Source organism: Chrysoperla carnea, chromosome 4 (assembly GCF_905475395.1).
Source record: "Chrysoperla carnea chromosome 4, inChrCarn1.1, whole genome shotgun sequence".
Lineage (NCBI taxonomy): Eukaryota > Metazoa > Arthropoda > Insecta > Neuroptera > Chrysopidae > Chrysoperla > Chrysoperla carnea.
Window position 1 is genome coordinate 50,631,120 of NC_058340.1, and position 27,204 is coordinate 50,658,323.

The window sequence follows — 27,204 nt, forward strand, 5'->3', positions numbered from 1 at the left end:
TTACTAACGATTTTGTGAAGTTTGTTTTTGCTCGATGTGTGGTATGAATAAAATGAGATAATTGAAAAATAATAAATTTTTGAAGAAGTTTCGCTCAAACATTTTAAATAAAACAATTTGATATTATTTAATTGTAAATAGTGCATAAATAATTTGTGCTACATCACAATGTTTTTAAGCATACCCTGATGTTTTCACCAAATATATTCCCTGTGTAACATTTTTTTTAAACATTTCTTTTAATAATAATTTTAAAATTCTAATCTATATGCTGAACATGAAGTTTCATGGTCTTGTAAGTTGATGGTACAACGACTTGCAGATGGTGATAAATCTATTTTATTTTTAGATAATAATTCTTCATTTTCAGCTACCCAATATCCTAATACATCTGTGTCGTATGTTGGTATGATTGTTACTTCTGCAAATACAAATATCAAATTTATTAAATATTTTACCATGTGATTTTTTAAATTTTCAGACAAATAGTAAATTATTAAATACAAAGACAAGACCTTCCGAATTTCTCACATAAGTAGATATAGATTCTCAAATCAAGCTATGTAATCTTACCCCACATAGTAACAGGGAAAGGTACTCAGAAATACAGATCCGACCAATGGCCGTTTTGTGGAGGACCGCATCATCTATTTAAACATATCGGTTTTATAAATTTCTTGTGACGTCAAAATCTTATCGGTCACCTTATGTTTAAAAAGCTAAGACATGGCTTTAAGGAAGTACGACCGCAGAGGCTAGCTTAGATTTATGGTTGAAATTATCTCTACCTTATTTTCAACTTGGATGATGAATTTTGTTATAACTTCATCAATGTAGACAAAAAATAAGAATAAAATTTTTCGATATCTGCCCTGGTTTTCGAAATATCGAAAGTTAAATAATTAAACAAAATTCGATATTTTTTTTAAATTTCTTAAATATTAATATTTTATAAAATATTGGTGAAAAACAAAAAACCTTTTCTTTTCATTTTTAATTGTTTATAACTTTAGAAATTTTATTTTTGCCAAAAAAAGCTTCTAATACATTTTTCTAAGAATCGTTCCGAAACCAACGAACTATCATATGTTTTTCTAATAGTACCACGTAAGATCTTGAAAACTAACAACTGTTTATATAACAAAATATAACTAACTAGACGAATCATTTTAGACGAAAAAAGTGTAAAATGAAGAATTTGTATGTACCTCAATCTATCGGGTCAGTTTTTTTTTAATGTTCAGGAAGGTCCATATATAAAAATCTACATCTAACTTGTTGCCACTAGAAAGTTTGGCCATTGCTATGGGCCAAATAAGTCAATTATTAGAATCTATTTCTGAGGTGATTTTTGAAAATTTTAAAACCTTGAAAATATTTAACAAAATGGGCCAGAAATCTATATTCGGGGGTTTTCGCTGATCATTATTCCGAAGTCAGAATTTCGATATACATCCCCCTCCTAAGGTAATTCGCCCCGCTGGTCCAAAATTAAAAAACATGAGCTGGTCCTAACATATGGGACATTAATTATTGTTTAAACAAGGAAATATTACTTATTCGACATCAATGTTTATCAATATGAAAATTATTGAAACCAATTTTACATACCTAAATCTTTATCTTCCCAAGTCTGCTTTGCTTCAAGAAGAGCATTATATACTTCTCTGCTAGGCTCAGTTCCAGAAAATACATAGTATCTAGCTCGAATTTTTTTAAAGAAATCTACATAACAGTAATTAGCATTTCCATGGTGTGGTACATAGGTCAAATCTAAATACACTGGATTTATTTTCTTGTTTAATTTTCCAGGCGATTCTGACCGTTTTCGTTCATTATTTTTTTTGTTTTTGACAGCTAGTATGGATGCAGCTGTTTTTCTTTCTTTTTTGGGTGTTGATTTTGTTTCACCAGGAGGAGCTGGACTTGGTAGTCCTAAAGGTTTTCCCCATGATTCAACTGAATCTGGTTTGGTGCTTGAACTTGGTTTTTGCTCTTGTTCTTTCAATCCTATACTATCCTTCTGAGACTCTGGTTTATCTACTTTCTCAGGTTTTGTTTTTGATGTGTCACCTAAAGTTTTTTCGTCGCATTTAGCTGTTTTTACTTCTTGTTCATCCTTAGATATAGTTTTTAATTCTTCCTTTTCAACATTTATTTTTGATTTTAAATCACTTGATAAAAATTCATGCTTTGATATTCCCGTTCCTGGTTCGATAAACGTCTGTTCCTCCGACATTGATGATACACCAAAATGTTCGGGCTTTTTAGGTATAAGCACTGGCTCAGTTTTGGAATGATCAATTACTGTTTCTTCAGGTAATGATCCATAAAATGACGTACTCATTGTATCCATTTGTTTTTTAGATAAGATTGTATCTTCGTTTAACCCTGTATCGTATTGAAATTGGGAAGTTGGCGAGCCACCAATTTGTGATGTCGTACTCAAAGGTGATTCTGGCAAATCTTCTTCGTCTGTAAAATGTTCATCCCAAATATGTGGAGCACAAGATCCTTGGGCGGAACTTAAATTGCTTGGAGGAGAAGAAACTTCACCCATATCCATATCACCACAGGTTGTATATAATACCTCTGATGTTTTCGAAAATAATGTTAGTGGTTCTGTAATTTTTCCTACTACTTTACTTTTATCACTCTCACCAGCACCTTGACCATAAGCGTGTTCATGTTTTCCATTCGTTTGCACGTCATGGGTTTCTTCGGAAACCGTTTTAATTATTTTAGTATTTGTTTCAATAGTAATTTCATGTTGAGAATCTTTATCTAATTTTAAATCGGGACTCCTTTCTATGGATTGTTCTTCTGTAGTAATTATTTCTTCTTTTATTACTTTACCTGAGCTTTCCGTTAATACTTCATGCTTTTCTGTAGTGATTTTGGATGCCTTCATCACGCAAATTGTTTCTGAGTCTTTTATAATTGCGCCTGCAGTGTGCTTAGGTGAGGTTGTTTTCTTTGAAATATACTTTTCAAATTTTAATTCTTCTTTCAATTTTTCAACTTCTGCAATATCTGGAGTAGATTTTCCACTCAAGTTTCCACTAATATCTTCCATTGACTGTTTTATAACCGAAGTTACACCAATATCTGCTTTCGTTGATGATGTACCCACAACTACCTCTTCATCAGTTTTGTCAACTGCTTCTAATGGTAACAATTCTTTTTCTAATTGTCGATCCACATCAAGATCTATTTTGATTTCCGGCGTAGAACGGCCAGATAAATGTAGTGGAGATAAATTCTCTGTGGAAAGACACCCTTCCTCATGTGTATCACCATCTTCCGTAGTTTCTGATTGTGTGTGTTTTTTAGTACTTTTGACTGGGCTATCTACTGATATGCCAGGAATTTTCTCCTCGGTTATTGACTTTCTCTCCTTTTGATCATGGGCCTGGGTTGCTTTCATTGAACTTTCTGTAGCACTACCGTTTGTAACAATAGTTGAATGTTCAGTAGTTTTTGGATCTATAATGCTAATTTCTTCTGTTTTTTCAGCACTAATTATTTCACTAGTTTGTATATCTGAAGTACCATTTGTAGTGTGTAAAATTTCAATTTCTTTAGTATCCACTGTTTTGGAATAACTTGTACTAATTGTTGCATCATCAGTCTTAATTGGTTTGGCTGTATTATCACTGGCGCCTTCTCCATTCATATCCACTATTTTTGATGAAGTGGATTTTTCTAAATTTATTTCTACCCCATTGGTAACTATTTTCGTACCATAAGTTGTTTGTTTTTCTGATTTTTCATGCGTAGTACTGGTTGATGTTTGTGTCTTTGATTTTAGCGATTCCTGTTTATCAATGTCCGAAACTTCTTCATACTTTAACCTGTCTAAAACACATGTTTCGTCGAATCCATTTTCAATTTTGTGGGTTGTTTGGTGACCATTTGTAAGGATCTCATTAACTTCACTTTTTCCTGATAATACTTTCTCATGATCTGATTTTATAGCCTCTTTAGTTTTTTCAATAGTTGTAAAGCTTGTTGAATCTTTATCAATGGACGCAGTAGTTGTTTTCTGAGTTTTCGAAATGGCGTCTTCTTCAAGTTTTTCAAGACCAATTAAATTTTGTTTCTTTTCGGTTTCAGGAACAGTTGTTTTTTCAGGCCTAACTGATTCAGGAATAGATTCTTGTGTTTCTGAAATCTTTGACTTATCTTTTTCAACAGTATCAGATTTTTCTAATGCCGACGATATTAATGGATGGTCTTGTAAAGATTTTTCAATATGTTCCATATGTTGATGTGTATCTGATGTAACTTTTTCATCTATAGGCTCTGACGTCGGAAGTTGCTTTTCTTGCGTTTCAGAAATAATTTTATCTTCCTGTATAGATTTTTCTGGAGTTGGAGATTTGGATTCTTCAGTCATTTTTTTATCCTGTTCTTTGTCTGTTTGTAATTTTTGTTGTGTTTCAGCAATATTCTTTTCATCGGCAGAAATTTCAGGCGTTGATGATTTTGATTTTTCCTTAGATTCTGAAATTGATTCTTGTTTCACTGATTCTTCATATGTTGTTTTTACATCGCTTGTGGATTTTTCTGTTTTTCCAAGAATCTCTTTCTCTTTGAAAGCAGATTGTTCAGGAGTTGGAGATTTTGATTTTCTCTCAAATTCTTCCTTATAATCTGATTTTTCAGGAGAAGGAGATTTGGATTGCTCGTCTTTAATAGATTCTATAATTGATTTTCGTTTTTCCGGTTCTTCAGAGATTCCCTTTTCGTCAATTACAGATTTTTCAGGCGTAGGAGATTTTGATTTTGGTGATTCTCGAACTGAGGATTCCCCAATCGATTGCAGTTTTTCATCGACTCCAGTAGTAGCTATTTCCTTAGGATAAGATTTTTCAGGTGATGGAGATTTTGATTGATCTTGTACGACAGAGCCAATTAAACATTTTTCAGGCGTCGGAGACTTTGATTTTGATAATTCATGAACAGCAGATTCCCCAATTGACTGGCGTTTTTCATCTGTTCCAGTTCTAACATTTTCTTCAAGATCAGATTTTTCAGGCGAAGGTGATTTTGATTTATCAGACTCTGTAACCGATTTGCATTTTTCTGATACTTCCGATATACCCTTTTCATCGATTGTAGATTTTTCAGGCGTAGGAGACTTTGACTTTGGTAATTCTTGAACAGCAGATTCCCCAATAGATTGACGTTTTTCATCTGTTCCAGTAGTTACTTTTTCATTAGAATCTGATTTTTTAGGTGAAGGAGATTTGGATTGTTCATGCAAGGTGGATTCTACAATTGACTTTCGTTTTCCGGTTTCGTCAGATACCTGTTTTTCGTCAATTATTGATTTCTCAGGTGTAGGAGACTTTGATTTTGGTAGCTCGTGAACAGCAGATTCTCCAATTACCTTAACTTTTTCATCTATTCCAGTGGTTACTTTTTCTGTAGAATCAGATTTTTCAGGTGTAGAAGCTTTTGATTGATCATGTTCTATAGATTCTATTATGGATCTTCGCTTTTCAGGCTCTTCAGCGGTACCTTTTTCATCAATTGTAGATCTTTCAGGCGAAGATGACTTTGATTTCGACAACTCTTGAGCAATAGATTCTCCTATCGAATGTCGTTTTTCATCTATTTCCGTTGTTAATTTTTCCTTAAAATCAGATTTTTCAGATAAAAGAGACTTTGATTGATCATTTATAGTAGATTTTTCTGGCGTGGGAGATTTTGATAATTCCTGAACTGCAGATTCCTCAATCGAATGTCGTTTTTCATCTAATTCTGCTTTTACTTTTTCCTTACAATCAAATTTTTCGGGTGTAGGAGATTTTGAGTGATCAAGTAAGGCAGATTCAACGACTGACTTTTGTTTCTCTGACTCTTCAGAGGTCTCTTCTTCACCAATTGTGGACTTATCAGGCGTAGGAGACTTTGATTTTAATAATTCCTGAACTGCAGATTCCCCAATCGATTGACGTTTTTCATCAAATTCAGTTGTTACTTTTTCCTTCGATTCGAATTTTTCTGGTGTAGGAGATTTTGAGTGATCACGCAAGGTAGATTCTACAATTGACTTCTGTTTCTCTGGCTTTTCAGAGGCCTCTTCTTCATCAATTGTGGATTTATCAGGCGTAGGAGACTTTGATATTGACCCAATCGATTGACGTTTTTCATCAAATTCAGTTGTTACTTTTTCCTTAGATTCAAATTTTTCTGGTGTAGGAGATTTTGAGTGATCATGCAAGGTAGATTCTACAATTGACTTCTGTTTCTCTGTCTCATCAGACACCTCTTCTTCATCAATAGTTGATTTCTCAATCGTAGGAGACTTTGATTTTGGCAATTCTTGAACTACAGATTCCCCAATCGAATGACGTTTTTCGTCTATTTCCGTTGTTACTTTTTCTTTAGAATCTTCGTCTATTTCAGGAGTAGGAGATTTTGATTGATAATGTACCGAAGATTCAATAATTGATTTCCGCTTTTCTGTTTCTTCAAACGATTCTTTTTCATTATCAGATTTTTCAGGCGTAGGAGACTTTGATTTATCTAACGATTCTGACAGTAATTTTGTCGTTTCTTTTTCATCTGTTGTAGCTTCTTCTTTTGTATCTTGTACTGCAGAATCCGCAATCATTTTCCGTTTTTTTCTCGCTTCTACTGCAATCAAATGTCGCTTTTCTTCTATTTCTACTGCTATTAAATGTCGCTTTTCTTCTTCTTCCTCTTCTTCTGCAGTTAAATCTTGTTCCTTAGAATCAAATAAGTCTGGTGTAGGGGACTTTGATTGATCACGTGTGACGGACTCTACAATAGATTTGCGTTTTTCTGATTCTTCAGTAGTACCTTTTTCAACAATGGAAGGTTTTTCAGGTGAAGAAGATTCTGATTCATCCAGGGATTCAGACAATAACTTTGGAATTTCTGCCGCATCTATTGAATGAGATTTTTCTTCTATTTCATTTATGTCTTTTTGTTTAGAATCAAATTTTTCAGGTGAAGGAGATTTTTGTTGATCATGTGTTTCAGTTTCTAAAATAAGTTTTCGTTTTTCTGATTCTTCAAAGGTGTCTTTTTCATCACTTATAGATTTTTCAGGGGTGGCAGACTTTGATTTTGGTAATTCTTGAGACTCCTTAATCGAATGACGTTTTTCATCTTTTTCGGTAGTAATTTGTTCTTTTAAATCAGATTTTTCAGGCGTGGGAGATTTTGATTGATCATGTATTATAGTGTCTGTAATTGATTTCCGTTTTTCTGATTCTTCAGACGTATCTTTATCATCAACTGTGGATTTTTCCGGCGATGAGGATTTTGATTTATCTACTGATTCAGTAGGTAATTTTTGTTTTTCGTCGTCGCAAACTTTTTTTTCTTCATTTTCGGAAATTACAGAATCCTTAGTCGAGGAACGTTTCCCATCTTCTTCAGTTAAAACTTTCTCTTTTGAGTCATATTTTTCAGGTGAAGGAGATTTTGATTGATCATGTACAACAGATTCTAAAATTGGTTGTCCTTTTTCTGATTCTTTAGAGACATCCTTTTCGTCAATTAAAGATTGTTCAAACTTTGATTTATCAGAAGGTAATTCACTCTTTTCTTTCATATCGAATGTAGCTTTTTCTGTAGTTTTTTCACACACAGATTTTGCAGGTGAAGGTGATTTTGCTATGTCTTCTAGGGCTGATTCAACGATTGATTTTCTTTTTTCTGGTTCTTCGGATGTATCTTTTGCATAACTGGTCGATTTTTCAGGAGATGGAGATTTTGATTTATCTAATAGCTCTGAAGATGATAATTGCATTTCTTCTAGGTTGTTTGCAACTATAGATTCTACGACAGATTTACGTTTTTCCTCTTCTATTGTTAGAATGTTTTCCTTTGATGTAGTTTTTTCAGGTGAAGCAGATTTTGAGTGCTTCTCTAACATTGATTTCTGTTCTTCAGCCTCGTCACTGGCACCTGTTTCATCAATTGTAGATTTTTCAGGAGTAGGAGATTTTGATTTTAATTGAAGTTTTTCATCTACTTCTGGTGTTGTTTTTTCCTTAGAATCAGATTTTTCAGTTGATTTTGATATGTCTTGTGTTTCAGATTGTGCTATTGATTTTCTTTTTTGTAATTCTTCGGATGTATCTTTTTCATCAATTAAAATTTTTTCGGGCGAAGGCGATTTTGATTTATCTAGTATAATCGAGTCCTTAATCGATTCGCGTTTTACTTCATTACTAGATATCTCAGGAGTAGGAGACTTTGATGTTTCTTTAGTTTCAGACACCTCAATTGATTTTCGTTTTTCTGAGGTTTCAGAACCATCTTTTTGATCAAGAATAGATCGTTCAGGCGTAGGAGATTTAGATTTTTCTGTTGTTTCAGAAATTTCAATTGATTTCCGCTTTTCGGCTTCCTCGGTCGAAGATTTGACATCAGTTATAGATTTTTCAGGAGTAGAAGATTTTGATTTGTCTGTATCTTCCACAGACTGTTTTTTGTCTGTCTCCTCGGTTGTAGCTTTTGTATCATATTGTTCAGGGGTAGGCGACTTCGATGTTTCTTTAATTTCCGATTCCTGAGTCAATTTGAATTTATCTGCCGTTTCTGAACTATGTTTTTGGTCTAACACAGATTTTTCAGGTGTGGAAGATCTTGATTTTTCGAAGGCTTTAGAATCGTCAATTGATTTTCGTTTTTCTACCTCTTCAGTTGCTACTCTAACATCGGTTATAGATTTATCCGGAGTGGGAGATTTTGATATTTCTGATTCTACGTATTCTTCCATCATTTTTTGTTTTTCTTCCTCCTCGTTTGCAATTTTTACATCAATAATCGATTTTTCCGGAGTAGGTGATTTCGATGATTCTTTAGTTTCAGATCCCTCAATAGATTTTCGTTTATCTGGAGTTTCTGATCTATCTTTTTTATCAACAATGGGCTTTTCTGGTGTAGAAGATCTTGATTTTTCTAATGTAATTGATTTTCGCTTTTCTATATCTTCGATTGAAATTTCCATGCCAGTAATAGATTTTTCAGGGGTAGGAGACTTCGATTTTTCTTTCACTTCATCTTCTACCGATTTTAGTTTTTCTACTTCTTCGGTTGTAGCTTTCACATCCGTAATAGATTTCTCAGGAGTAGGAGATTTTGATATTTCTGAATCTGCTATCGATTTTCGTTTTACTGATGCTTCAGAAATACTATCTTCATCAAAAGGTTTTTCAGTGGAGGTTTCCGCATGTATAGAATCCTTGTCTTCTAATGCAGGGTCAACTGTTTCTAAGTTTTCAGGAATAATTGACGTAGATTTTTCATGAACCAATGATTTCGTAATTGATTTTTCATCAATTTGAATTTCTTGAATAGCTTTTTGTTCAATTTTATCGAGTGTTGAAGACCCATCCTGGATTTCAAATTGTTGTAATTTAGATATTTCTGAAAAAATAAAACCATATTAATTAACCATATTAACTTGTTTCAGTAAATGAAAAAGCACAAATTACCTTGTGTTTCAGAGAGTTTTTCATCTTTTATTAACGGCAATGATACTTCACTATCAAGAACAACAACTTTTTGTATGGGTTGTGTAGAATATTTCGAAACCTCAAGGTCTTCTTCAATCTTTTGTGTTTTAGGAGTTTGTTTTTCAGTATCATAATCTTTTTCCTCTTCTAAATCGCCATTTACTTCAAGATCTTCAACTTCGTCAAATGCTTTTCGTTCTTCATTTAAGAAATTCAGTATACTTTCTTTAATGCATTTTTCACTAGGAATTGCTTCAATTTTTTCATCTTTTTCTGGTTCAGGAGAAATTTTTTTAATACTCTCATTATCGTAAGTTTTTGTACTGGCAATGATGACCTCTTCATCTTGTTTCTGATCAGTATCTTCTTTTATAGTGGAAGCAATTTCTTCTAATGATTTGTCTGATTTTAAAACCTCTGCTACATTTGCAACAAGTTTTACAACATCAATTCCTAAAGTAGATGATGGAGGTTCTTCAGATTTTAAAGTATCTTGAGCTTTAATATCGGAAATAATTTTTGATGTCGATTCCATTAACTCTTTAGAGTTTTCCAACAATGTACTCAACTTTGATTGTTTATTGTTGTTTAATATTGTGGATTCTAAGTTATCTTCGACAGGTTTTGGAGAATCGAGAGTAGTAATGTGAGTTTCTCGTAATTCTGTGGTATATTCATTAACAGTATATGGCATTGAAGAGAACGGTTCTTTAAATTCTGTAGGAATTCCAGAATATCTTAATTCACCTGGTTCATTATTATCTCTAATCCAAGTTTCTTTCATTGCATATAAATGGTCAGCCTCGTCATCCTTGTCTTCTTCTAGATTACGTAAAATTGATGTTGAATCTGACAAAATATCGCTTTCGCCTGCGCCATTCAATTTAAAATCACCCGATGGTAATTGTTTTGGAGTTTCATCTTCCAAAATAATAGCTGATTTTTTATCTAATTTTTCTTTGTCATCAAGACTTGAAGTATCTTTCAAAATTTCTTCTTTAGATACACCCTCCTTCAAAGTTTTATAAATTTCATTTGTTTTATCCGTACTTATTTTTTCGGTAGTTTCTTCAGACATAACCAATTCTTGTGTTTCTTTTCCTAGTTTTTTATCAAGTATGTTTGCTTCATCTTCAATCTTTGAAATTTCTACTTTACCTTCCTTATCTTTATGTTCAATGCCTTCTTTGCTTATAATTACTTCTTGGATTCCTTCTCCTAATTTTTTATCAGATTCATCTTTTGCTTCTTCAATTGCTGAAATTTCAACCTTCTCTTGCTTATCAGTTTCTTCTTTAGAAAGTTTAATATCAACAGCTGCAACGCTTACTTTTTCATCCATTTTTCTAACACACGTATCTTTTTCCACATTTTGTTCAGACGTTAATTCTTTTTCATCCACAGTTTCGTACACAATTTCAGTGTCTACAGTGTCTGTGATTTGCCCAACTAAATATTGTGTATCTTGATGTTTCGCGGAAGTTTCGAAACCTAAATCAACAGGTATCTTAGATTCTTTTTCAATATTAATTTCTTGTTCTGTTTTAACGATATCAGAATCTAAACGTTTTTCGTCTAACTGTGCATTTGTTACATCTTTCTCTACTTCAACATTTTCTAATTTTTCTGATAATATTTTCTCTGCAATAATTTCTTTTTTAGGAATAAATTCATCGAATTTTTGTGGAATTTGATCACTATCTTTTTCTTTGTTATCGTCATCTTTATCCAATTTAGCACCTTTTTCTTGAGTTTCTCTCACTTTCAGTATATCTACTTCACCTTTTTCCTTATCACCAATTTCACCAACAAATTTAACATCTTTTTCTTGTGGTTCTCCAGCTTTCAGTTGATCTACTTCACCTTTCTCCTTATCACCGATATCATCAATAAATTTACCATCTTTTTCTTGTGATTCTCCTGCTTTCAGCTGATCTACTTCACCTGTCTTCTTATCACCGATGTCATCAACCAATTTAACATCTTTTTCTTGGGATTCTCCCAGTTCCAGTTCTTCTACTTCACCCTTTTTCTTATCATCGATTTCACCAACCAATTTAACTTCTTTTTCTTGCGTTTCTCCCACTTTCAGCTGATCTACTTCACCCTTCTCTTTATCACCAATGTCAGCAACCAATTTAACATCTTTTTCTTGTGGTTCTGCTGCTTTCAGCTGATCTACTTCATCTTTGTCCTTATCACCGATATCATCAACAAATTTATCATCTTTTTCTTGTGTTTGTTCTACTTTTAGCTGACCTACGTCACCTTTCTCCTTATGATCGATATCATCAACCAATTTACCATCTTTTTCTTGAATTTCTCCCACTTTCAGTTCATATACTTCACCTTTTTCCTTATCACCGACTTTACCAACCAATTTAACATCTCCTTCTCGTGGTTCTCCTGCTTTCAGCTGATCTACTTCACCTTTCTCCTTATCACCAATATCATCAACCAATTTATCATCTTTTTCTTGTACTTGCCCTACTTTTAGCTGACCAACGTCACCTTTCTCCTTATCATCGATGTCATCAACCACTTTAACATCTTTTTCTTGTGTTTCTCCCTCTTTAAGCTGACCTACTTCACCTTTTTCCTTATCACCTTCGTCTTTTGTTTCTCTTTCTTTTAGTTGATCTTCCTCAGTTTTTTTTCTATCATCAACATCATCATCCAACTTAACATCTTTTTCTTGCGTTTCTCCTTCTTTCAGTTCATTTACATCAACTTGCTTATCTTTTTCAGCTTGTTCTTCGGCGTGTCCGTGATCATATGGCCCACCATCTACTTCTTCATGTACTGGTAAATCAGCAACTTCGTCTGGTGTTTTTACAATATCACGTAAATGTGCTTGTTGAGCTTCATATTGCATTGCTCGAACGTCATTTTCTTTTGGTTTCGGCTCAAACCTAATAGGTTCGATTGATATAGGAAGATCCTTTTCTTTGGTTTCTTCATTAATATACTTCTCTTCGATATCTGGAACTTTATCTTCTTTTATTTCATCTAAAGTTATTCGTTCATCTTCCGGCAACGTTGGAGCTGTTGTGGCACCTGATGTAGCCGAAAATTTCTCATCTGGTTGTGATTCAACTACATAATTTTGATCAACTTCTTTGTTTTCTACCTCATCGATATCTTTAGTGTCAGTTGTTTTCTTCTCGCTTGATAATTCGAGTTTCTCCTCAGGACTAGTAATGGACACATCTCTAGAAATTTCTTCTACTTTTTCTTTTTTATCATTATCATAGCTTTGTCCTTCTTCTTTGGTTTTAGCAATATCGGTTGCCGATTGAATTATTTCATTTATTTCATTTTCTATTTTATTGCAAGATTCTAGTGAAATAGGTTTAGATTTTGTAGTTGATGTGATGGGAGTAGTAAATTCAGTTGGCCTAGATGGGGCTTGGATAACTGGTTCAGTTTCTTGTTTGATTTCTTTTAACTTTTCTTCTGGCTCTTCACTAATATCTGTAGTTTCTGTTTTACCATTATCAGCTGGAACATCTTGTGAATATTCAACAAATTCTTCTTTTTCGATAATGAGATATTCCTCTACTTCATCTGGAATTGATTTCTCTGGAATAGGGGCTGATTCAATTTCAGATTTCTTATTTTGTTCGTCTTTTGAAAATACTGCTTCGATTTCTTTAATTACTTCCTGTTCTTCCTTAAGGTCTGCGAGTTCCTGAGCTTTCAATAATTCTATTTCAGTTTCTGAAAGTTTCACATCATTTGCTAGCTTTGTGGAATCCACATCGACCGGTGTACTAACAGTACTCGAATCCACTGTATCACTTTTTTCGTTCTTTATTTTTCGTGAATCTTTTTCATTTTTATTTAATTTGATGGATTTTACTGGGCTGCCACCTAGTTTACGCATTGGTGATGGTGGTTTTGGTCGCCGAGATATTGGTTTTCTTTCAACTTTTGGGGGTTGATCTTTCTCTATAGGTTTTGATGGCTCTTTCTTACTATAAAGAGATTTATATTTTGATTCAACCACCTTTCGATTATTAGCATCTTTAGCACTTTTAGCTGGAGTAGCTGATGGAGAAGATTTAGCTTGAAATTTATTTGATATGCCTTGTTGTTCGCTGGCAACCTTTTTGGGAGTAGATGGTTTAGTATCAGATTTAATTTCGGTTCGTGGTTTCCTTTCGATGGATTTTGATGTTTTCGATTTACTTCGAGTTTTGGAAACGCTTGATTTTTGATCATCCTTTGTTACTTTTTTATCTTCGTCTAATTTTTTAGATTCAGTTTCAGAATCAGTTTCTTTGGTTTTAATTTCATCTGTTTTCACTTCGTCCTTATCACTTTCAACTGATTCGGATTTTTTAATGTTTGTTTTTAATGTTTTTTTAGGATATTTAATTGTTGATGTAGTAGATTTCGTTTTATTGTCTGCTACAATATTTTTTGTTTTATTATCATCTACAGCTTTGTTTTCACTTCTTTGTTTGTTATCAATTATGGGTGGAGAAGGTTTTTCTTTTTTAATATCTGTAGCTAATTTTAGTGGTTTTATATTATCGCTTTGTAATACTTTATCCAATGATTTTACTGGCTTAGTCATTTTAGTTATTGCTGTTAACGATTTACTTGGTACAATTGTGTTTGCCGAACATATAGGTGTTTTAAAGAATTCCAAATGTTTCAATTTATCTAAACCTTCGAATATTTTATGCTGTGGTGTACTGCCTGGAAATAGTATACGTGTTATATTCTCATTTGGTTTAGCTGGTTCCCAGATAAGAAGTGCACATATCGATATCATATTTTGTATTGGAAATATAAGTTCTTTTGAATCTTTTCGTGTTATAAATACTTTATTATCATTGGCATTCCATTTGTCCATAAATTCGCGAACTTCACGTGATTCTTTTGCTGGACTTAAAACGTACATATTTAGTGTACCATGACCCACTTTATGATATAAATTTATTGGTTCTGTGTCACGAAAACATGACTGTGGTCGTAAATTGATATGACGTAGACAATTAACTAATTGTTGGCTTCTTTCAATGAGATCAATTAATAATGGATCTTTTTCTTTATCTTCACTTGGACTTAGCAGTTTCTTACGGTCCTGTAAATTACATTACCTACATAGTAATAGAATGTATATTGGAATATAATCAACACGAAATAATTTCAAGCAATGAGTTTAATAAATTTCAGAATTTACAAAATATAATGACTATTTAATTATCTTAGATTATAATGAACAATAATATTTCAAGGTATGTATTTGATAATATCTTTATCCAAATTACTGGATCAATTACTGGATATTATTAAGTAATGAAGTGTTAATTCATCCAAAATAGAAAAAATCAAGAAATTCTAGCCTACAAAATTTAGATTTTATATCAGTAATCCTAAAAAATAAAAATATTTTTCACAATGTTGAAATTATGTACCAAACCAGAAAATTTGTTTCAAATAGAAAGATTAAAAATATTTATGATAAACTTTAGTCTTTTTTTTTGCTGTCTCGTTAAGTAAACAAACTAAATTAGCTTAAACAAATGCGGATCAAAAAACGGACAATCAGGGAAAATTTATCCACTAAAAAGTACAAAAAAGTAAACTTTTTCGAGTATTCAACAAAGTACTTGCAAGATCTGCACACTAAGACAGACGAATAGTTAGCAGGTGGAATATAATAACGAAAAATAAGATAAACAAATGATTCAGGATCAGTAGACAACGAAACAAACTAAACACAGTGAAACCTGGTTATGTGTGACATTAAAGGACCTGCGAATTTGTCTCACGTTTAGAGGTATTCCTCTTACTCAGTGTCTCAGATGTCCAGGTATAAATAAATATCTGTCTCATTTACAGAAGGTTAAATAAATAGAGGTCAGAATAAGGTTATTTCAGTTGAGGTTCATAGAGGTGCGATTTATTAAATAAAATAACGTATTATCGAATCCAAAAAAAAACTAATAAAGATATTGCATGAAAATATTCATGTAAATAATAAAATAATTAAAATGTTAATAACAAAAATATTCAAGCACAAATATTTATAAATAGTACGAAAATGTTTTTGTTACGTTAGTTGCTTGACCCATGTTAGCAAGCATTGTTCAAGTTCAGAATATTCTGCTAAACGTACAGTTTTAGTTTTCCTTATCCTTCAGCACATTGTTATTGAATTTTATCTTTATTCTGAATTATTCCTAAAGAGTAAATTTGGACACATTAAATTCGACTTCATCACGTGTCTTCGCACTTTCATAAACGGATATTAACTTCAGTTTTTCACTTATAACGATTTGGACCTTCGTTTCGGCATTTTTCAAACAAACATCCGTGTGATAGTGAAGCAAAACTAAAACTGAAGGTCATTGAGGTTCAAAATTAGTTAAGTACTGAATTTGCGGGTAGAATAAGAATAAGTAAGTAAACAAACAAAACGATGTTATCTCAGTTCTCAGTTACAGAGGTTAAGGAGGGTGACGCGCCAGTAATAGAAAAAAATAAATTAGTAGATAATGATCCGAATTTTTAGTATGTTATAGTTAACGAAATATATTATTGTATAAAACAAAAATTTGGGTACCTTACCGTTCAATTAGGATAGTTTTTATTAATTAAAAATACACTAAATAACATAGCATGATATGAGGATGGTTATATTATTTAGTGTATTTTTAATTAATAAAAACTCTCTTAATTGAACGGTAAGATACCCAAATTTTTGTTTTATACAATAATATATTTCGTGAACTAAAACATACTAAAAATTCGGATCCTTATCTACTAATTTATTTTCTCTATTATTGCCGAGGGGCCTTCCTTAATGCATATAAAAGACACTCACTAACATAGGTAATTCAATGGCAAAATTTTGGAACCTCACTTATCCAGATAACCAAGTTTCACTATAGTAGGAAAAAAAATTTTGTAAAATTATAAATTTCTCAAAAAACAACCCTAAAAAGTTTGTCTTTGTTTTCTTAATTGATTTTAAAAATGTTGAAAAGTTTCAGAACTAAGAACATTTATTTCTAAATTGAGGTAGGTATAGTACCGATCCAGGAATAGTACTGCATAAAACAATTGTAGGAATATAAACTTTTGAAGTAAAAAATATAGTATTACTTACTTGTAAATTACAGAAAACATGTCCAATTTGTGGATAAACTTGTTGATTTCGTTTCTTTTCCAAAACAGCAGTGATACCATTAATATTATTATTATTGATTCGTGTAATTAAAACGGCATCCAAACGATCCAAATGACGTGTAAAATCCCAAAAGCATGCCTTTCTAGCAAAACCACCATCGATTAACATATTAAATCCATTAATACCAAATAATGCTGAATCACCTTGTCCACCAGGAAATATATATAAGGTGGGATGAGAGAATCGTATATTACCAACAACATCAGAACTTTCTAATAATGTATCAGTTTCCATTGGTATTACATACGGTTCAATATATTTCATGAAATTAGTTATCGAAGGTGTGCCCGCAGTTAACACATCTGTTGGGTTCGTTTTTAATTTACACATGCGAACGAATTGTTCGTGATCTAATTTAGGCCATTCACCCTCAGGTGAACAGTGTATATCAATTGTTACAATATTTTCGTATGCTTCGAACACTCGTTGAACTTCTGTATCTTGTAATGCATCACACATATCAGCGTATGAAAAGGTTCCATCCTGATTTAAAACAAAATTTACATTGAAACAATAAATCAAATAAGATTATTAGGTCAGACATCATAGGGTTTGCTCGCTAATTAATTCGTAGGAAGCATTTTTCATTTGTAAAGGGTGTTCAATTTTCGATGCTATGTGATTATACCATGTATATATGAAATATATCAAGGTATACTATGTTTAGTCCCAAGTTTGTAACGCTTAAATCTATTGATGCTACGAACAATATTTTGATATATGTGGCCATAAAATTGTCTGTCCGTCTGTCCATCTGTCCGTGTGTCCGTCTGTCCATCTGTCCATCTGTCCGTCTGCCCTCCTGTCCGTCCGTTAACACGATAACTCAAAAACGGAAAGAGATATCAAGCTGAAGTTTTTATAGAGTGCTCAGGTCGTAAAATAAGCAAGATAGGTCAAAGTCTTGAGTCAATAGGGCCCATCTTGTAAACCGTTAGAGATAGAACAAAAGTTTAAATATACAAAATGTTCCTTATAACAAAAAAGACGATCCCGGTTAACAAAAAAGACGAAATATTCAATCGATAAACGCATGTGAACGAAAGGTGTTTCATTTGAATGTTATTTTTAATTTTAAAAAAATTAAAAATCTTATTTCCACACATATCTTTTGAATGGCATTAATGATTTTTAGTTTCAGATCATATCTTGTTGGAGGATCAATAGCGAAGACATTTGCTTTAAAAAATCTCCAAATATACAGTCCATTTAAAAAAATAAAAAACAAAAGCCTTCGAAAACCATGGAAAACACCCTATTTGTAAAAAGTTTTCATTAAAATTGGAAATTTTCTACTTAGGCGCTCTGAGGAATGTCCCAAAACTTTTATTAACTTTACGTAATTCCATTTGTAACTTCATAATTGAAAAACTGAAAATGCTGAAAAGTTTCAGGAGGACCCTTCACGAGTACAATAGATACTCGACTGGTGTCTATACACCAGATGAACAAGTAACTACTACTTTCGGTAGCAGCAGTTAGTTTCTTCGAATATTGATATCTCAAAAAAGTAATATGTCTATTTGTATTTGATAGCCCCCTTCATACCGTAAATTTTTGTTATCCCAAGTTTTTCTCTGGAACTTATAGATTCGTAGGGGGCGTCATTTCTACTGGACCATCCAGTATACTTTAAAATTAATCATCATTTTCAAAAATTTGCATATTAAAAAAAGGAAAAACTAAAAAATAATAATACAAATTATAAATTCTTTAGAAAAAATTTTTAATTTTGTCAGTTTTTTAATGAAACTAACTCTAGTCTCTGAACGACACATTCTACAACAGTCGAAGCAACTGTGTTTGATTTTTCTGTCTTCCGAAACATGAGGAAAAAGTTTACTATTGTTTTCATTGTAGTATAAACTAATTAAGAAATATGTTTAAAATTTGTTACCTGTAATATCCAAGAACCACTCCCAGCAAATGTGTATCCAGCATGAATAATATGACGGTGTCTAGTAAAACTACTCAATAGATTCCTGATACATTGTAACACTGTGTTTGAGGTTGCATTTATTAATATCTCTGTCACCAAATTTTCTGATGCATATTGAATTAATCTTTCGTTAAGCCTTGACACTTCACCATCCGCAGCTTTCGTTGTTATTATATCTAATTCTTTTTCTAGATTGACTAAATTTTGTTCCTTGTTCCATGATAATAATCCTGTAATAAAACACTAAAATTAAACAAAATATTTAGACCGTAAAGAACTATAACACTATTTAATAATTTGTGCATGAAATAAGTTATGTGAGATTTATTTGGTCGTATCAGGACTACCTGTGTCAAAATAACCGCACTCTCAGAAATTTCCATGCGAAAAAACTGCGTGAAAATAACCGATATTAAAAATAACCACTAACAAATTTTCCGATTACAAAATAATTTATGTCAATATAATGCAGATACTTTTCCTCTCAGTATCTATTTCATAGTTTCTTAGTCCTATCGATTTTCTTGCTTCTACATTAACCCTGTGATTATGTCCACCATGTGATGCATGAGTTGACCATGCCTTCAATTGGGTCAAAGTAGTGCAGGCCTAGGGGTTTATGATCTTAACGTCGGCTTTGTGATTGCGTTCACTCTGTTATTCACGAATTGGCCATCCCTTAATGGGATCAAGTTACCACCGATGTTTGCAGGATTTGTAACCCTACCCCTTATTAACCCTCATATTTTATTATTGATATAGATATTTGAGAAAAAAACAACATATAATTTATATGATTTCGTACCCGTAACACAAAAACTTATTCTCCTCCGAAAGGACATAGAAGACTAAACAAATAACGATTTCTATGAACTCATAAGTAAATCAATAATAGAGCAGTCAGAAAGATTGATTCTCATGCATTCTACGTAAACTCTGGTTATATAAATAAATAGTTTAGAGTTTAGTACAATGTCGTTTTTAAATTCCCTTAAGGCTCCACAAAAAAAAAGCAACAAAAGAATAGCAACCTTTTTATTCAAAATTTAATTTGTCTAATTCTGATGAATTTAAATGTTATAAATGCAAATAACTTCTATATTTGGATAAAACTATTTTCTTCCTACTTTCCTTTGCCAGTGTTAATGGTGCTGAAATAGCACCTACCCTTAATACCGACTTTGAGCCAAATGGAAAAACAATACTAGGTATATGCCATCATGGGCGTCGCTAAATAGTAGGCCAGTAGGTATAGTTATAATCAATTTATTGCATATTGGATAACATAAAAATTTTGTTTATAAAAAATCCAATTTATCGTATTATCGATGGTGTCCTTGAATGAAATATCCAAATAATGTTTTGCACGGTCAATTTCACAGGCCAACTAAATGTCACAAAAATTATTGACAATCAAGAGTATTATAAATGCAGTTCTTAACTTTTTTCTAATTATATGCATTTCTATAAATAAATTTTAAAAGAATATCAACGTCTGCAGTTGACATAAGATAATTAAGTGTACATAGTACGTACCGTAAGTCAACGAAATCATTATTACCCTACTTTTATTAATTTTACAAATAGAATGAAGAATATAAAATAGAAATAATACAGAAACTCTTTTCGTGTGATTACAAATATTGTAAGTTAAATGGAAAAAAAGAAGATTATTTTTTAGAAGTTTTTAATTTGTTAGGAATTTTTAAGGAAAAGGATAAATTAATGGAGAGTGTTCTTATATATGTTTCAAGTGCGAGTTTAGGGTTCCGTGCCCGAAAAGTTTCTCGGGGGTTTATTAAATTTTGTAAATTTCACTAGTGAAAAACTAAATATTTAATTTATTAAAACAAAGAATTGGGGAAATTTAAAAATTAAAATGTTTTATCAATTTGTTAAAAAGATTTTAAAAAAACTTAAAAAATATGCGGTTGTGTAGATGTTTTGGGTATATGCATGTACACTACGTCTAAGTATAATGTACAATGACATGACTGTTGTCATAAATAGTGGACGTTTATTTAAACATGATTTTATGTACTTGATTATATTGGCCAAATCATGTTAAATGCCTAATTTATCTTAGCATGTTTTTTCCAATTAATTATAAAGTAAAACACTACTTTTGTTTTCCCTGATCTTTGCAACAGTGCGCTCGGATTTCCCAAGTTCCTTGTTATATATATAAGTCAAAATTATGACCGTAACAACCTTCTCATAAATATAATAATATTTTTGGCATTAGGGTAGTATGCATGTTAGGGTAGTAATTATATCGTTGACACCTGGTATAATAAATGTGAGTCCACATTTAATGCAACACAGAGACCATGACATTCAAATATATATTTAGAACGTCGCGTCGCGTATCGTCGTCGTGGTCGTGGTCGAGTATTCTTCTGTCTACTTTTAAATGTAACAAATCAGAATTTGTTGTCTTTTTGAATATCTGTTGTTTACTATTTATATAATGAGCTTATGAATATAAAATAAATATAGTAAAAGAAACAAACTAGTCCAGTAGTTTATATAGCGGCTTTGACAGTCGGGGCCCATTATTGGGAATATTCGAGTCGGTCTAAATTTTAATGGGCCCCGACTGTTAAAATCGCTATGTAAACCACTGAACTTATTTCTTTCTTTTCAGATTTTATTTAACGCAGTCGGGTTTTTTATTTTTTTAATTATTTATTTTATTTTAGACTTTTTAGTGTCCCAGAACTAAAAAAATCTACTTATTATACACTATTAAAACTTTAAAGCCAATTTATTAAACTCTTCTAATTTATAAAAATATAATGCAAGCACTGACATTAAACACTTTCTATACAGGGTATTTCAACAATTAACTCAGTCAATTGTTGGTATTCACTTGTTTTCTAAAAAAATTTTTATCTCAAAATTTTGTATTCACTCGTTTTTCTTTTAAAAGCATTCAGATGGGTACTACGTAAATCAGATTTGAGAGTGAGTGTGGAGAATTTTGGGTATCAATTTTCCTTTTATTTATTGGCCATACGGGTGAGATATATTTCAAATCTTATGTAAGAAAAAAAACTACAAAAATATATTTAAAATAATATTATTTATCTGAAATCAATAAAATAATTTTTAGAGCTTAACCATTTCCAACAAATATTTTTTATAAAGGCATCAAGCTCCCGTATTATGACGTCATTCTACACCTTTAAGTACAGATAGATACATATACCTACTAGTCTTTTCAAAGTATTTCAATCATCTTCGAAATCCGGGAATCTCAAATCCCATAATATAAGTGAACAAAAATTTCCAAATTTTTTTTTAAATTCTTAATAGGCTGTATCTGGGTGGGTTATGCTCACATCGAGATTTTAAAAAGAGAGATTTATAAAAAGAATTTTGAAATTTTAAGATTCGAGTTTTGATATTTATTATGAGCTATGTATTTCGCGTAATCGTAAAATAGAGCCTAATCGTAAAGAATAGAGATAAAGAGCAGTTCATATTGAAAAGTCGAAAACATTCTAAAGGCTCTACTCTATCAAAAATTTATTCAAACTACAATGTCCTATAGTGGTCTTGAAAATAAAAGATACCTATGTAGTTTGAGGTCTTCCAAAACAATTTTCAAACTCATAAAAATTAATATTGTAAAGCTGGTCCATTGGTATTCATTTAATTTTTAAATTTTATCAATAGTAGGTATTCATTTTGTCAAATGTCTTATTGGCTGCCTTTTCTTACAAAAGAATATCAATACATTGGTTGTTAAATTAACTCAGTATGTTACAAATTAAATCTTTTTTACGTCCAGTGAACTCAGAAATTGAATTCGGGAAGAGTGTGTTTCAAAAAAATGTTGGTAAATGTTCTTCATAAACTATTCGTTTTTTTTTTTGTCAAATTATCCCTTGTTTAGAATTTTTGATTCAAAATTATCTAATACACACCGTTTTAACGAAATCGAAAATAATGTTATATTTTGATATTCTTCAGCTCTAGTAAAATACTGTTTTAAAAAAACAGCTAAATAATTTTTTTTTTTTTTTTTGACAATGCGATAAAACTAAATTTAGGTACAGAGTGATTGGAATAATGCCTGGCATATTGCTTGAAATCCAAGGCGAAAAGGATTATGTTCGAGAAATTTCAGATAATAATCATTTTATGAAATTTCCTTTACGATTTAAATACAAAGTAGATATTAACCACTAGGTGTCGAATCAGATATCGACCATACTCTATTAAAAACAGTCGTTCCCATCTGATCACCAAAGCTTAAAAATTTTATCCATTTTCAATCGGTTTAAATATTTTAAATGCTCTGAAGCATTGTTATTAGAAAACCTTTTAGTCGAAAATTTAATGTAGAAATGTTAATATTGTCTAAATTTATAATGAGTGTATTGATTAATAAAGAAAAGACCTAAAACTTTTTTAATATAACACGCCTCCTAATTTTAAAATTACCAAAAATTATTTTTTTTAAAGAAAAAACTGTGTTTTTACTATATTAACACACTTTTAATTACCTGATCTGAAAGTAAGGGAGTCTTTCAACGTAATTTTAACCAAGTCCGATTAACTAGAAAATTTGCACAGATATCAAGATTCAAGGATTGCAATGATCAACGATCAATAATCTTGTCTTTATTACTCTAATATAATATAATAAATATACGCTTTAATATAAATCCGAACTAAAAAGTAAATTAATAAATTTGAAATATAAAAAATAATTAATTTAATTGTTAAAAAGCGTGGGGTGCTTTTTATAATATTTTTTTAATGACCCTACTTGTATAAATAGACAATGAACTATTTGTAACATTTGATGTCAATCACCTCACATTTTCTTTCAATCAAATTGATTATTTTTTATATTTTCCTTTTTTGTTATTTTAACTTTTTAGTTCGGTTATTGAAGCGTGTTCTTTTAGTTTTTGTTAACACATAATACAAATCTATTTAATACTCTATACATGGTTACTGTGCATTTCCTTTTAATGTTGTAAAATAGTCACACCTGCTATCTTAAAATCAACATGAAGAGTACCTTGCTAACAAGTAGGTGGGTCAATCCATATGTGACTGACACTACATTTGACCCAAAATGTTTTTTATTTTCCTATATATTATGAATACTATTCCACATTTATCGCTCTGGTAAAAAAATGTGTTCATAAAACTTTATGATATTTATTTAACAAAATGATAATGTGACTGACATTACATGCAATGCATGCAGATGATTATGATTTTAAGTTGTATCTGGAGCCAAATTGGATAAAACAAATTATTGGAAAATGGTAAAATAAAGAGCCTTAGTATTTTAGAATCAAATTAAATAGAAAATAAATCGTGACTGATACTACATATCAAAACGTTACTGACACTACCATCAGTTTGGATTGCAAAATAATTGTATTTTGAGTTGTATTTTAAAAGAAACCTTATATATCAGAGGACACAAGATAGGAACTTCAAAGCCATTTTAAAGATATAAAAATTATTAAAATGCCTTTTTTGAGTACAATTAATCTCTAAGAATCTCTCTAAGAAGTCTCTAATAAAATTTAAAATGATTGAAATTTTAATGTTCTTATAAACATAATGAAATTTTAATGAAAATTTAACATTTACAAAGAAAAAATATTATTTTGATACTTAAGGGACTGATATCTAAAAAGTACTGCAGTGTTGACACCATTTTTACCATCATAAATAGTTTTTCTTATTTATTTATGGTACAATTTTCCATGGAATCACCCATTTAGGAACTTCATCAAAGCACAAAGTGCAACAGATACTGCCGGATTTTATAAATTTTTATAATATTAAAAAATAGTTCGCAATGGCTGGGTATTGGTCCCATTACGTACTTATTGCATAGAAAGCACGTTTTCATCCCTTAAGCCACACATAATTAATTTTACAGTATTAAATTTATAGAATTTTTTTTTTATATCCTGGGAAGTTCATGTAGTGAACTCAAAGGAACAGCTTGTCACTCTATACGAATTTTATGGGTAGTCAGGTTCTATAAGACCCGACAGCGTATCCTAAATTTTCAGTATGTTTGTATGACTGAAGAGATTTAGTTGTCCCGTTGGAAAGCGTAGACTATTACCTCAAATCGATAAAAGGCAAACAAATCGAACGGTGAAAGCGAATCGAACCTTGGCCAAATTTAATTTTTATCGAATTGAGTACGAATAATACAACAGGAAAACGTAAATCGTGACTTTGGAAATTTTTCACCGGCCGGCATCTGTTTGGGTAATGCAACCAAATTGAACCATATCTGTTAACCTAATAACAAGAATGAATGCACTTTACAAATATTTTGTAACCAAATTGAAACATATCTGTTAAACTAATAACAAGAATGAATGAACTTTATAATTATTTTGTACTGTTTAGTCCACCTGATAAAAAACATATTTTTTTATATTTTTAAAACAAAATTTCATAAAAATTATAACTAAATTATTAAATTTCAGTAGTTTTTTATTTAGTTTTTTTTTGTTTAATCTTCAACAGAACATACTTTAATTAATTAATTGTTGTGAGCTTTAATTTGTGGAAGTTCATTTTAATTCCATTTTGGAAAAATAAAATTTTGTAAATTAATTATTTAAAAATATTTATTTATTAATTATAATTTGCAATTTATAAAAGAGTGGAATTGCAAATTATAATTAATAAATAAATATTTTTAAATAATTAATTTACAAAATTTTATTATTCTAAAATCGAATTAGAACATACTTATTTATTCAAAAAAGTGAGGGTTTCCTATTAATTTTGACAATTTTTATCTGTGTCGAAAATTAATAGTCAGAATTTTCTCATTCGATTTTTAAAAATTTAATTTTAAACAATTAAAATATGTTAAAACACATTCACAATCTCTCTTCTAACTCTCAAAAATCGGTTTAAAACTCTTTTCTGTAATGATGAAATACATAAAATGTTATCGTTTCTATGTGAGGATTGGTAGGTATAATATAAGGAAGTAGGAATACGACCATTTTTACCGATTTTATACCGGAGATAAACAATATGTCGCGTATTTCATTGAGATCGATTTTCATCAGTGAATGAATAGTTTCTACTTAAAAACGGAAAAAATTTTGATTTATAAAATAAATAATCTATTTAAATAAATCGAATTAAATTATTTCTAATTTTAATGATATTAATATCAATTTTTAAAGCATATTTATGGAAATATTTATTAATTAATTTATATATAGAGCAGACTATCTTTTTTCCTTTTAAAATGAAAATAAATTACAAAAAATATATAGGTAATAAATATATAGGTAGTTATTTAGGATATCACATGTTAGGAAAATCGTTATAAGGGCCAACACGCCATTAACGCTTTAAAGCCACACCCCCTTGCGGATACTCATATGATTTCAATGTTCACAAAAAATAATTTTTGGTAATTTTTATAAAATTACTTAGAATAAATGTAAATTGTTACTAAACGAAAACTAATTATTGTATCATTGATTTTTTTTTTTTAGTGAGACAGATGAAATTGAAATTCAGGAAATTATATTAACACCAACCTTTAGAAACTTTCTGTAAAATTAGATCCTTATGCTCTTGTGAATGAGGTTCATCAATAATTATTAATAAATAACCACCGATTAATGGACTATTTGCTGATGGTCCAGTGCCATTTTCAATATTTGATGATAGTGTTAAATCACCATTTCCAACAATTGTTGTATCGGCCATTTCAATAGTTGTAACTGAAATATCCATGATTGGAGAGAACTCTTAAACTCAAATAATAAACTAACTACATTTAACAATTTTAAATATAACTAAATAATAAACATTTCCAAAAAACAAAAAAAAAAACTAATTCAGTCTTTAAAAACGTTTTTAATCACCATCAGTTCGTTTTGTTTTTTTTATTGTTTAAATATTGGAATAAAATGGCTTTATTATAATGCACAAAATTATCGATTATAAGTATATAATTTTTTGAAACATTAGAAAACGGTCCGGCTTTTCAATATCCGGAAATATACCGGACTATACCAATGCGTACTAAAGAATGCCACCATTTGTGTAATATCAATGTTGCGCTAATATCTGCTCCCTGTGAAAATGTAACTTCCCCTTACATTTTACCCCTATAGTATATATATACATAAATGTATATATATTTAATGTATAACATTTATTTATATAGGTATGTATATATATATATATATCTTTAAATAACCCCGCCGATGCATTACCCCCACTTATGTCATACGTCATCAACATAGAATGTGTGTCTTGTGCACTGCTACACTGTGTATATCGAATAGAATATTCGGTATATACCCTAATGTACAGAAATATTCTACGGGAATACCAATGCGTATAAGATATTATAAATAAATTTGCCATCTTATGCACAAATTGTTATATACGATGGATTTTTCAATAAAGTTTTCAAATCGCAGACCTAATATTTAGAAATCGAGTAAAAACAACTGATAATGCAAATGATGAGAGTCTAACAGCTTACTTCATCATCGCGACATATTATGTCGCGA

General features: G+C 30.9%; 1 protein-coding gene across 1 annotated transcript; it reads right to left on the reverse strand.

The window, feature by feature from the left end:
* On the reverse strand, positions 1-26,423 carry LOC123298991 (microtubule-associated protein futsch). Its single transcript, XM_044881093.1, has 6 exons — positions 26,218-26,423; positions 18,611-18,882; positions 16,633-17,196; positions 9,486-14,601; positions 1,612-9,417; positions 1-421 (listed from the first exon to the last, which is right to left on the reverse strand). The coding sequence occupies exons 1-6, from the start codon at positions 26,414-26,416 to the stop codon at positions 252-254; spliced, it is 14,127 nt and encodes a 4,708-aa protein (XP_044737028.1). The 5' UTR covers positions 26,417-26,423; the 3' UTR covers positions 1-251.
* Between the last annotated feature and the right edge of the window lie 781 nt (positions 26,424-27,204).

Coding starts and splice junctions, on each gene's coding strand:
- LOC123298991 (XM_044881093.1), bottom strand. CDS start 26,416: ATGGATATTTCAGTTACAACTATTGAAATGGCCGATACAACAATTGTT. Junction 14,602..16,632: donor ATGTTTTCTGTAATTTACAA/GTAAGTAATACT, acceptor TGTAATTTACAG/GACCGTAAGAAACTGCTAAG. Junction 9,418..9,485: donor AAAACTCTCTGAAACACAAG/GTAATTTGTGCT, acceptor TTATTTTTTCAG/AAATATCTAAATTACAACAA.